This window comes from Gekko japonicus, unplaced genomic scaffold (genome assembly GCF_001447785.1).
Source record: "Gekko japonicus isolate JY-2015 unplaced genomic scaffold, Gekko_japonicus_V1.1 scaffold51, whole genome shotgun sequence".
Lineage (NCBI taxonomy): Eukaryota > Metazoa > Chordata > Lepidosauria > Squamata > Gekkonidae > Gekko > Gekko japonicus.
In genome coordinates, this window is record NW_015172004.1 from 1,004,047 (window position 1) to 1,017,296 (window position 13,250).

General features: G+C 45.4%; 1 protein-coding gene across 1 annotated transcript in view; it reads right to left on the reverse strand.

Moving 5' to 3' along the window:
• The window catches only part of LOC107117946 (coiled-coil domain-containing protein 141-like), a 77,450-nt gene extending 66,093 nt beyond the window's left edge, over nt 1–11,357 (reverse strand). Inside the window, exons 1-2 of the mRNA XM_015420141.1 lie at nt 11,121–11,357; nt 10,223–10,345 (exon numbers count right to left, since the gene is read on the reverse strand). Of these exons, the coding sequence (XP_015275627.1) occupies nt 10,223–10,345; nt 11,121–11,246 (249 nt within the window). The 5' untranslated portion in view covers nt 11,247–11,357. The remainder of the gene's footprint in view (nt 1–10,222; nt 10,346–11,120) is intronic.
• Between the last annotated feature and the right edge of the window lie 1,893 nt (nt 11,358–13,250).

Here is a 13,250-nt window from a genome sequence, read left to right on the forward strand (position 1 = left end):
AATGTGTGGTTTGCAACCTAATGAAATTAGTACAACAGTGTGATTCATCGACCGATTAAAAACAAAACACAATCTGAAATAAACCCAGTATAAGGACAACTGAGGAAAAACAACCTAACTGGCGGTCAGCAGAACAGTTTGAAATGCTACCCACTAGTCCCCCAAGGTATTGCAAGAATACAAACGTCTTTGTGATTTTTTTTAAAATTAAAGATTCAACACCTATCTCTGCAAACTTTCCTAAGGATTGTATTCTAGAACATGCGTGCCACTACCGAAAAGCAGGGCCTTTTTTCTGGGGGAATGTGTTGGAACAGGGTTCTGGAACCTCTTCAATGAAATTCTTTTAAAAATGTCTAAAAGTTCATGAGTTTTCAGTATACAAATTGAAAACATTTCCCTCTTGAGAGTTCCAGCACTTCTTTTTCCAGAAAAAGAGAGCCCTGCCGAAAAGTATCCGTTCCTTCCCCCTACCAGCTTCGATAAAATACGAGATTCGGGGCTAGAACATCACTGAATTCACTAAGGTTCACAGTGGAGGGAATGCCCCTCCAAGTAATCAGAGCCTGGGCATTCAGGGCTTTAAAGGTCAAAACAAACACTTGGAATTGTACCTGCAAATATATCTGAAGCCACTGGAATGCTTTCACAGTCCCAAAGTACTTTGTCCCCACCCGGTAACAAGCTCACTTCCAGTAGCAATCACCCTGCTGAGTTCTGGAGTAATTATAATTTTCAGTCAGTCTTCAAAGGCAGCTCCATGTAAAGCACATTACCCTAGTCCGGCCTGAAGTTTACCAAGGCGTGCCTCACAGTAGCCAGGTTTTCTCTAGAACTGCAACTGGTACACCAGCCTAAGTTGCAAAACATTCTCTTACCCATGGCCACCAGGATGAGACCTCCGAATGAAAGACTATCAAACTATTTCCCTCTCTTAGAAGAAGGGCAGCCTTGGCTTGCCAGTCTCCAGATGTTGCCTGGAGGTCTCCCGCTGTTACAACTGATCCCCAGATGACAAAGATCAGTTCCGCTAGAGAAAATGGCTGCTCTGGAGGGTGGACTCTATGACATCATATATCAATGAGGTCCCTCCCCTCCCTAAGCCCCGCCTTCCCCAGGCTCCACCCCCCCAATATCTCCAGGTATTTCCCAACCCAGACTTGGCAACCCTAGTGCAGCCCCATCCAGACACAAGGAGCACCCAGCATCAGCATCTCCATCTTGTTGTCATCTTTTTGTCTGTTCATCCTCATTAAGTGTCATCCCTGTCCTTGGGTGCCTAATTCAAGCCATCCATGGTCTCCTTGCTGAAAATGACAGAGATGGGCATCATCAACAGATAGATGGTACCACAATCTACATTTCTTTTCCTTGGGGAAGTCATTGTAACTAACCTTAATACTGACGTTCATATTGTCCTCAGTTCCACCCAGGCTATCTTAAGTACTGTCCATGTTACGATCATCAGTTTCATGATTGCTTAGCATCAGGGGGGAATATTTTGACATAAAGATACCAAAATAATGGCAAACTTGGATCCTACAGAAAATCTCTGCTGACCAAATGGATTTCTGTCAATAGAGTGAGATTTACACACCCACCCTCTACTCCGCCTCCTCCTCCTGTTACACCCCCCCCATTCACTCTTCAGGGTCAGGGAACCCCCAGGGTTAAGGAATCTTGGGAAAGGGGAAGAATTGGAGGCCTATCGCAGGAAAAGGGAATGGGCAAAACTCGCCAAAAAGCAAATTGTATTGTTACGGGGGGGGGGGGGTCAGACCTGTGCTGCCTAAGTCTGTCATAGGACAGAGATGAGAGTTTGCTCTAAGAGAACAGCAACTGACTCTCCTTTGCCCTGTGCTTTCACAATTTATTGCATAATTAGTCAATTAAGTTCTCAGAGAAAGGCTGTGCTTCATAGTCATTCTAGGGTTTAGGCCAGGGAGATTAGGTAGGAATTGCACATTAAGAGTCCATGGGGCATGCAAATTAAAGCAAGAAGTGTCCCAGATAGTCAGTTCTCATGCGGGTAATTGGGAGTCGGGCCAATTTGTTGCTTGAAACAGGCTAAAGCGTGATTCATTGTTACCTGGATGCCTTGGGAACAACTTTGGTGTGGTTGCTTCCCACACAGGCCAGCAGGCAGGAGGGATGATGTAATTGCCAAGCATCAATAGACTTGATCCATTCCACAAAATTCTAGGCTTCCATGTGCAGGGATTTTTGTATCGATATGGGAAAGCAGGGCTTTTTTTTTAAGGGAAATTTGGAACTGCATAGTGATAAATGATTTGCACTTGTACTTCACAGTGCTGCAATGCACTTGTACATTTTCCATGTACATGTGGACTTGTTATTTATTTATTTTTGGTATTTTTATTTTTTTTATATGTGCATGTGTGTGTATGTGCGTGTGTGAGTGAGTGTGTGCACACCTGGAAGTCATGGCAGCCTCTGGTGACTGATCCCTACTGGGGCCCTGGAGGAGGCTCAGAGAGGAGGTTGAGTAAAACCCGCCTCCACCTCCCGCCTCCGGTACTCCATGGAGGTTTCCCATCCGAGTACTTGCCTGAGTTGACCCTTCTTAGCTTCTGAGCTCTGATGAGATCAGGCTTGCCAGGTGGACTGAATGCATGTGGACTTTTAAAGTGTTTTTTTTAAAAAAAATTGCACTGTGTGTATGTTTGTGGGGTCTACAACTCTCAACTGTTGTCGTGTGTAAAGAGACAGAAACCATGTTCCCATCTAGAGTGAAGACAGATCTTGCGAAAGGTGAGAACTCACTTTTCCCCAAGTGCCACTTTGAGATCAGTAAATGGCTAAAGTCCTCCTACAAAGATAAATCTTGATAGGAAATTTCTGTCTTCTTGCAGCTCAGTGATTTTGTCCCTACGTATTGTCCATGAGGTTTTTTTTCAATTGGGACCAGATTGCTGTTCTGTCATACTTTTACAAACGTGTCACGTAACTGTGCCCCCAGTAAGATCTCTGTTCGGAACGTCACACTGGATGTTTTCCAGCATCACCGCATTCTTCATAAAACAGGGTTGCGCTTACCTGTAACTGTTGTTGATCGAGTGGTCTTCTCTGCACGCACACATGGGACCACACTTGTGCAAACCTGCCATGAAGATCTTTTACTTAAAGCTCTCTAGAAGATTCAGGGCACTCCCACCCTCCATCTTGGGCCGGCTTCTTCCCGCCCAGCCAGCACATGACACAGTAGGGAGAATGCTCCTCTCCCCTCAGTCCTCTTGTTGCCACCATTGGAAAGGACCCTGGGAGCACAGGATCCCACAGCAGGGAAAAGAGGGAGGGATGTGTACCTGCACAGGAGACCATTAGATGAACAACAGTTTACAGGTAAGTGCAACCCTGTTTTCATCTCCGTGGCTTCTGTGCACATGGGAGAATAGCAAGCTCGTTTACTGGAAGGAGGTGGGCTTGGGAATCCTCAGCAAAACAAAGACTGAAGGGCTGCTTTCCCCACAGCTGCATCCCATCTGGAGTCAACATCAACCACATAGTGCTTGATGAACATTGATGGGGAAGACCAGGTAGCTGCCTTGCAGATGCTGTCCAAGAGGACATTGGCCAGGATCGCTGCAGAAGACAACTGAGATCTGGCTGAGTGAGCTTATAGCTGAAGTGGGCAGTCGACCTCAGAGGTGGAGTAGGGTTGCCAGCCTCCAGGTGGGGCCAGGGGATCTCTCGCTTTTACGACTGATCTCCAGTTGACAGAGATCAGCTCCCCTGGAGAAAATGGCTGCTTTGAAGGGTGGACTCTGTGGCATTGTACCATGCTGAGGCCCCTCCCCTCCCCAAACCCCACCATCTCCTAGATCCACCCTCAAAGTCTCCAGGTATTTTCCAACCGAGACCTGACAACCCTAGTTCCCAGCATGAGATGGTTTGGGACCAGGCCGCCCAAACTTTGTGGGGAGCCAGCAAAGCAGACCAACGGGTTGTCATCCTTCCGCAGGTATATGGTACAGTCTCAATAAAAAAGCAATGAACTATAAACATCTAAAGTGTGTAAAGTCCATTCCTTGTCTGACATGGGGGAGGGAGAAAACTTGGGCAGGATAATGTCCTGGGAAACATGAAAGGTAGTGTTAAGTATGCAACTCAACAATGAAGTAAGTAACAAGTGATTCAGCTTTACTGAGAACGAGAATGTCCAAAAGATCACACAGCATCAGATGACACAACAACAACAAACAGTGGAGCATAGCTCCTTTTAAACTCTCCCGGGCTGGGGTAGCCACGCCCTGTCATAGTTAAAATCACATCATCATTCATAGTTAACATCCAATCAATACAGTTCCCTCCAGCACAGTTCTCTTACATTTGATTGGTTACAACAATGCTTCAGCCAATGGTATTGTTACAGATTAGAATCCTGGCTGAAGTTTCAAGTTTAACATGTATTTAGATACGGTGAAGACACAACAGGTAGAATTGGGAGAAAGTTGAGACTTGGATGGAGTACGACCTTGTCTGCGTGAAACTTGGTGAGAGGAGAACAACGTAGGGCCCTGAGTTCTCCCAGTCTATGAGCAGAGGTGATAGCCAAGAGAAAGGTCACCTGATAGGAGAGGGATGGCAGATCACATGTAGCAAGAGGCTCAAAAGGCTTGAACATTAAGGCTGAGAGCACCAGTGAGAGGCTCCACTGGGGAACAGGTGGAGGTGTTGGGGAGTGTAGGTTAAACAGGCCCATTTAGAATTTCTTGGAAATCTGGGCTGAGAAAACAGGAGCCGGTGACGCAGCCATGAAAAGCTAAAATGGCACACACATGAACCTTAACTGAGTTAACCGCCAGGCCACTACCTTTCAGATGTAGTAGGCATTCAAAAACATAGTTTAACAGGCAGGACTCAGGAGAAATACTGTGGGTACAAGCCAAGAGGGAAGACCTTGACCAGTTGTCCCCTTAAGACCACCTTGTTGATGGACATCTGGAAGACATTAGCACCTGTGCTTAGGGTTGCCAAGTTGATCTTCGCCGGGAGCGGGGGGCTCCCGGCCGGTGTCTGGTGTGCGCACCGCACGCACGTCACCTGGAAGTGACGTGACGATGCCAGGCACGCTGGGACGGGGCCACATCCATACGAGGGAAAACCACTTCCGGGTGACGTGCACGTCAGGGAGGAGTTCCCCCCGGGGCCCGATCCAGCGGCAGGGGCAACGGGCCTCTGGGGCGGGGGTTTCCCCGCCCCCCGGGGGGGGACTTGGGAAGTCTACCTGTGCTATCCTGTCAGACCACACTAGTGGTTGTCTATTAGGCAAGCTGACAGGTGCAGAGATTGGACATCATGGCGAAGGAGGGGCCCTATGCGAAGGAGGTCTTCCAGTACAGGTAGGGTATGCTGTGGCCTTTGGACAGGGACCACAGGGTCAGAAACCAAACCCTCTTGGTCCAGAAGGGTGCAATTAGAACACAGTGGGACTTGTCTGCCTGAATTTTTGAAAGAACCCTAGAAAAGGGATTGGAGGGAAGGCATAAAACAGGGTTCCCTGCCACTTCAGCTGAAAAGCATAGTAGGTATCCACCCCAGCCAAGGAACAGAATTGAGGGCACTTGGCATTTGAAGAGGAGGCAAACAGGTCCACCTGGGCATGGCCCCAGCAGCGGGACACAGTAAAGAGGAGGGTGTCCGCTATGAAGGAAACCATTGCTGTCCTCCACCAGAAGCCTGGCGGAACATCTCTGTTGTAATAAAAGAGATAATGTTACAGAGACATTGACAAAACTCAGGGTTATGTAGTGAAAGTTGGTTGTTTATTTTTGTTCTACTATTATTGTATTTGTTGAAATGATTAATTAAAAAACTTTTTTAAAAAATAACAGGTTAATATGCATCCCCCATTCATGAGGGGACCAATGGCCACTAGTCCAGTGGAAGCCACAGTGTGCTCCCTAGCCTGAAAGGGACATGTTAGTAAAAACGTGAATGTCATGTGAGGGTGCCTCAAATAGGGAGCCACTTGGTAGATTCTCCCCAAAAGACCACCAATTTAAGGAATGAATAACATGCCTGGTGTTATAACTTCCTCCAGGAGGAGTCTGACTGCAAGTCAGAGGACGTGAGGAACCAGTTCTGCAGGGGTCTCATTAAAAAATCAAGCAAAACAGACCACAGCAGTAGTGGAGTCCATTAACCCTAGGAGTTCTGGATAGATTTAACTGACTGGAACCTACTGGAGGAAAACCTGAGTACCATCACTCAAAGGGATGCTCCTAGAATATGAGTGTGGAAGGCCGTGCCCCTGTAGGAGTCAACTTGGGTCCCAATGAAGAAAATGTGCTATGTGGGATGTAGGACAGATTTATCCCAGTTAATGTGAAGGCCTAAGGAGGTTAGGGTTGAGATAGCTAACAATATGTGAGTGGCTAGCAATTCAGAGGAGGGTGCAGTGAAGAGCCAGTCATTAAGGTAGAAGTGCACATTGCAACCCTTCAATTGCAGGTGAGCGACTACCACAGACATGCACTGGGTAAACACGCTGGGAGCAGGGGCAAGGCCAAAGGGGAGGGTGCTATACTGGTAATGATTCTCATCACACTGGAAGCAGAGGAACTTCCTAGACCTGGGGTGTATGGCAATGTGAAAATAAGCATCTTTAAGACCGATAATAGCAAACCAGTCGTGAGGATGGAGTAAGCCAAGAACCTCCAACAATGTGGTCATGGGAAACTTAGGGACCACTAGGAACTTGTTGAGGATTGTTGAGGTAAGTCTAGGATTGGGTGCTTACCACCATCCTTCTTGCCAACCAAGAAAAAACAAGAGTTAAAAACCAGCATTGGTATCAACCAAGGCAACAGGCTCAATGGCCTCTTTACAGAGGAGATGGAGCACCTCCTGTTGCAACTCAGGAGGGGATATGGTAAAAAAAAGAAACAGGGGAATGACAAAACGGTGGAACATGAAACAGGGGAATGACAAAAAGGTGGAACATGAAACAGGGGAATGACAAAATTTGCCATGGACAGGGTCAAGGTGGATGATGTGTAGATCTTACAGCCTAAGACATCAAGCTTGTGGCCTTCCCTGTCAACGGGCATGGAGTGAGGACCAGAGCACTGCTTGGCTGGCATGACCTCTGTCACAATAGAATTGGCAGTGGGGTGGGTGAACAGAAAGTCACAGCCACTTGTACATATAGTCGATCTTCTTGGTTGTGGGCAAGACTGAAGCTGGCTTAGCCCCAAAGGACCTGACTATGTCAAGTAAGCCCTGGAGGACTGGAAAGGCAACCATGCCCGCATCGGGTGGATAAAGTACCTTTAGACTGGGATCAGAGGTAGTTGTTTCTGAACAAACAACGTTGATGTGGAAGGACTGAGCCATATGGATCAACTGTTTGGAGAATAGGTAGAGGTCCTCCAATGAAGAAACAGGAGGTACACTCATCAGGTGATGGTTTCAAGTGGTATTGGAGCCGCCCAGAGATGGAGGCTTATTTTCATCCAACTCTGAAGGGCTTGGTCCGTAGCAAACGGTGTTGAAGGTGGGCACTGCACTGGGAGCTTGGTTCTGTGGGGGCGGGTGGCAATTGCTGCTCCCACTCCATAGGCCAGTTGATAGGTGGAGGCAGAGGGTACTGGAACCATTGAGGAGGGAGTGGTCCCCAGTACTGTGGAACTGAGGAATGACTTCCAGTTGCACACACACACATGTACATACACTCACATGCACACATGCACACATACACGATGCACATAAGAAAAATACAACCCCCCCAAAAAAAGAGAATGTGCTTTACAAGGTCACTTCAGAACATAATTCTATGAGTTCCATGTGTTGTATTGAAACCAGACTCCTCATATATATACATATATGTGCACAGATACATATATTTCTTTAGAATTCCATCAAATTGCTTTCTGCTTCCTACCAGTACTTTTACCTGCATGTGCTTAAAAAAAGCTGTTAACAGTCCATTTGTAAAAGACTGATAGATATCCGCTAGGTATGAAATTATTCTTACAAACTTTTCAATACACCAAGCAAAACGTTTCTGCTTCCAGCAAAGTCTGCAGGCTGCTGCAACTATTTATTTTGTATAAACAACTACCGCAGAACGTGGTGGGGGGAAAGAAAGAAAGAAAATGATTGTAACATATAGATGCCAAGAGGGCCCTTAAAGCAGGTTGCAACATGCTTCAGAGTGAGCTCTAACAGCTGGTTCATATTCATTTTCTCTTAAGACCAATTTACACAGCCATCAAGCATATAACATTAGCCATGGGAAAGCCCTTGAAAATCCTAGGCACAGCCATGCCTGGTGGAAGCTACTGTCATTTGCAAAATTAAGCTTTTTGCTGCTTGCTACTATAACCAGTGGGTTTCCCCCCTGATGTCTGCCAACATTAAATCCTGGGCCACAGCAAGGATCCAGGAACACACAGGATTTTGAAATGGCCGCTTTGGTTTTGTGGGTGGCATTTGGTGATGCTCTGATCGTTTGCTGCTTCGTTTTGTGAAGATGAGTTTAACAAAGTTTTTTTTTAATTGATATTTTATTATTTTCCGTGTAACATGATTGCAACACGAATCATACATTTTGGAATACTATATAAATTATTACATCATATTATACACAGTATCACTGGCAATGTCTGCTTACATTATAAGTATTGAAAACAGAAAGATTTTTCCCCGTCATTACCGGTGGTTGCTTGAAAAACTATTTTTTATCTTCTCCTTAAACTCCTAAGCAAATAATACATAATTAATAAAGTGATAATTAGAATTAACAGAATTATCTCGAGTTAGGTTTTACCCATATATCACAAGCTGTTTCTCATATATCCTTGCAGTTTAACAAAGTTTGAGAAGGCTTCCCAAAGCCATAGGGACTATTTTGAGGAAATTAACTGACAAATACACAAAGATAACGAAGTAAGATTATGATAGGGTTGCCAACTGGCCAGGAGAAAAATCTCTGGTCCCTTGAACAGAGGTTTTATGTGTGGAAAGGGGCAGCTGTATGTTCATGACATGGAGGTACACAATACAGACAGCTGGTATTTGCTGAAGGTCGAACTGATATTAACGGGACAGAGAGATGGACCAGTTATAAACTGGCAACTAATTGTCAGGGCTTCAATATCCCAAACCCTGATATTTATGGGGTACAACTAGGGTTACCAGGTCTGGGGGAGGGAGACTGGGGGGGGGCATGGACATGGGGGCAGGTTTACCATAGAGTTTCCAGCAATTCTTTGAGAGACGTGATGTCATTTCCAGGTTTTCCTCAGAAATGACATAATCCCAACAGTTACTTTAAAAATGATTCTCTCACCATTGCTTGGAGTGGCAGCAGGAAGCAAGAGGCAGAGGTGGGATATACCCCACCCCTACTGGGGGACTGGCAACTCTAGGCATAACCTGGTGATGAAACGTTGCATACCAGTATTAACGGCAGGGCTATTTTTGGGCAGGAACGCACAGGAACGGAGTTCCGGCTGGCTCCCAAGTTGGCCACACCCAGCAGGAACTCATTAGCATAACAGGCCACACCCAACAGCAGAAACACATTAGGATTGGCTACATTAGGGGTGTGTGGCCTAACATGCAAAGGAGTTCCTGCTACAAAAAAAGCCCTGGGTTTTGACAACAAACAGGGTAAACAGAATAAGAAGCAAAAGGTGGGTCTGGGTGGATGACTTACACTTCTGGTAACATGGGGCTAATGAGCTGTGTTGTCAGGGGTGTGGCCTAATATGCTAATGAGTTATTGCTGTTGGGTGTGGTCTATTATGCTAATGAGTTCCTGCTGGACTTTTTCCACAAAAATAGCCCTGACGGTAGTACCTCCACACAGCCCTAGTTATTGTACCATATGGTATCTGTGAACGTGTGGAACGCCAACCAGATGGCTTTGAAAAAAATAGATTATTTACCCCAACAAACATCAGAGAAATAACATGGTAAAATGAGACTGCCATATCTTACTGTCAGAATCGCCTCCGATTTACCACAAGCAGGGCTCCATATATAAGTATCTTTAAAAATCTATTTAGAGCTGATGGCCCTGAGATTTCTACTTGATGCCCCAAGAGTGATCCTCAAAATCCAAGTCCCAGTGTGAAAGCTTCACCAAACAACTCTAGGCCTAAGGGCAGTGGTCCAACCATCAATTCTAGTTTCCATGTCCAAAGTGTAACACGGCCAGTGGTATTCTAGTTATTAGTATTGCATGGCTTACCTTGAGTTTAGACAAGAGAAGTTCATGATCCTGTAACAATTTTTTGGTTTCTTCCTGGTTGCCTCCAATTTCTAACAAATTTGGTACGGATTCAGACAGCTGGAGCTGCACCCATTTCCCACACTAAAATGCAAATGCAAAATAAAAAGCACTAATGTGTTTATGTGCAAATGCTTTATTTAAGACATTTGTGCCTAATAAAAGTACAAAATTCTATTCCATCCAGAAATAATATGATGCTGTGTTAAGTTTTAGTGGATCTGGTTTGAGAAGAAGTACTTTCTATTTGAGAGTTACTTATGTTGAAAATGAAATCGTATTTCAAAGTAAAACTAAAGCATTCCAGTTAAGATAGTAAAAACTTTTCTCTTTCTAAAACAGAGGTCTGCATCCCAGGAACATTAATTATTTGTTCATGCATTAATGATTTACTACTTGTGCCAAGAAGAATCCAGTACAATGATGTACTTAAATCTGTCTACCAATGCACTGTGTATATTTATGTACAGTACAAGAAAAACACTGTTAAATATTCTTAACTAAATTACAATAAAGTGAAGTTTGAGCCATACAAGTAAACATGCGCCAACATGTATTGCTATGCCATTGCTTTAATTTAAATTTATACTGTCCAAAGAATAAGAGTATTTTGTTTGTTGTGGTGTGGCTTGATATTTGCTGTTGACGCTTAATGGTTTCCAGGCATTCTATTCCACACAAATCAATTAGAAATCTTCTTACTCGAATCAGGACAACAAAATAGTCCCTTCCCCAAAGTTTTCCATTCATCTGCTGCACCAACCAACATGTGCAGAAATATGAATAAAAATGACCCAACACCCAAGGAAGTCGATGCTGCAGTGCTGAAAACACCACTACTAAGATCCACTGAGCCTACCTTGAGTATACCTAAGACAATTCTGCAGTCTCCAGCCTGAACAAAGACAGAACTAACTGTTGTTGTAGAAGGTGGACCGTTGGACCCGCTCTTGCTTGTCATGGTTGCCGTAGGACCCAGCTTCATGTGAAAAGGCTGCTTTTCTGCAGCTGCGTATGTCTGCCGGTCATTGCAGAAGCCAGCAAACAGGGCTGCTTGGCTTCAGTCCGTCAAAGAGCTCAGCTAACACTGATTGCTCTGCCAAAAGGAAAGAACAGACAGTTAAAAATAGACGCCATTGAGTTTATCATTCTTGAGTGGGGGGGGGATGTGTCTGACACCCCCTGCCCCTTAGCTGAGTAGCTGTAAACTAACATTCCCCTTTGCCCCTATAAACATTAGCCTCCTAAAACGTCTTGAAATTGTCATTCTGATATTATTTTTTTTAAAAAAAAGGTTAATTCCTTCAAGGTTTTTTTAAAAAAATATTAGCTAAACACTGTTTTGACTCAGTGACGGACCAAACCATTAGAGAAGTGCCAGTCTTGAGAAGACCTGATGAGCCATCAACACCAGTTCCTTGCATCGTAAGTGTAGTGTTGATAATATACAGCTGCTATAATGGAGTGTCCACATGGGAGATTCTCCAGGCTTTAGAACATAAGAACATAAGAGAAGCCAATGTTGGATCAGGCTAATGGCCCATCCAGTTCAACACTCTGTCACACAGTGGCCAAAAAATACCAGGTCCAGCAGGAGATACAGCAGTGGGGCCAGGATACTAGAAGCCCTCCCATTGTTGACCCTCCCAAGCACCAAGAATACAGTGCAGCCCAGACTGAGAGTTCATATCTATACCCAGTGGCTATAGCCACTGATGAACCTCTGCTCCATATGCTTATCCAATTCCCTCTTGTTCACTGTTTTCTTGGTTGAAGCTATCCATGCTTGTAGCCGCCACCTCCTGTGCAAGTGAATTCCATGTGTTAATCACCCTTTGGGTGAAGAAGTTCTTCCTTTACTTGGGATCCCCTTCTGACTGCCAGTCCTGTATCACCCCAACACACACAATGCCACTGGAGGGTGGATTCCCCCCCAATGTAAAAAAAAAAAAAACCCTAGTAGTATTATAGTACAGCAATATAGTACCTCCCAATTTGTTTTTTAAAAAAAAGCTGGCAAAAAGTCCACTACTGGCAGGAGGAGGAGGATGCTGGGCATGAGGTGATACTGAGAGGTCATGGTGCTGCTGTGGACGTGGAGGTTCAAAACGCCATCCCTTCATGTCCACACAGTGAGTGACTGAACCCACTTCGAGTATGATCTTTCTGGTAAGATTTGGTTTGCGGGGGAGGGGGGGACTGCAGTGAGGAAGAAGAACACCTGGAAAGTGGACAGTGCTGTTGTGGAAGCTTTGTGGGGAGGGGAATGCTGCAGGCTGAGAGGCAAAGCAGAGCTAAACTTCCACAGGGAAGCAGCCCGAGTCTATTGCCAGGAGCTCTCTCAGCCCCACCTACCCCACAGGGTGTCTGTTGTGGGGAGGGGAAAGGAAAGGAGATTTTTAAGCTGCTCTGAGACTCCTTCGGGTAGCGAAGGGTGGGGTATAAATCCAATCTCTTCTTCTAACCCCAACAATTCAGGGCTCATCCCACCCTGCTGGCAGAGATCCCAAAATCAAACTTGCGCTCGGGGTGGGTGGGTGGGGGGAGACTGTTTCTCTAATAAGAACATAAGAAGAGGCCTGCTGGATCAGACCAATAGTCCATCTAGGTCAGCATCCTGTCTCACACAGTGGCCAGGCAGTTCCTCTGGATGGCCAACAATAGGGCATAGAGGCCAAGGCCTTCCCCTGATGTTGCCTCCTGGCTCTGGCATTCAGAGGCTTGGTGCCTCTGAATGTGGAGGTTCCCCTCAGTCACCATGGCTAGGAGCCACTGATAGACTTTTCCTCCATGAATCTATCTAGTCCCCTTTTAAAGCTGTGTATTCCTTTGACCTTCACTACATCCTCTGGCAGCAAATTCCACATTTTAATCACTCTCTGTGTAAAGTAGTATTTCCTCTTGTCCCTCCTGAATCTACTGCCCATAAACTGCCCAAATTTCCCACACTCTCCATCCAAACCCTGCCTCACATTTCAAAGCCATTTCT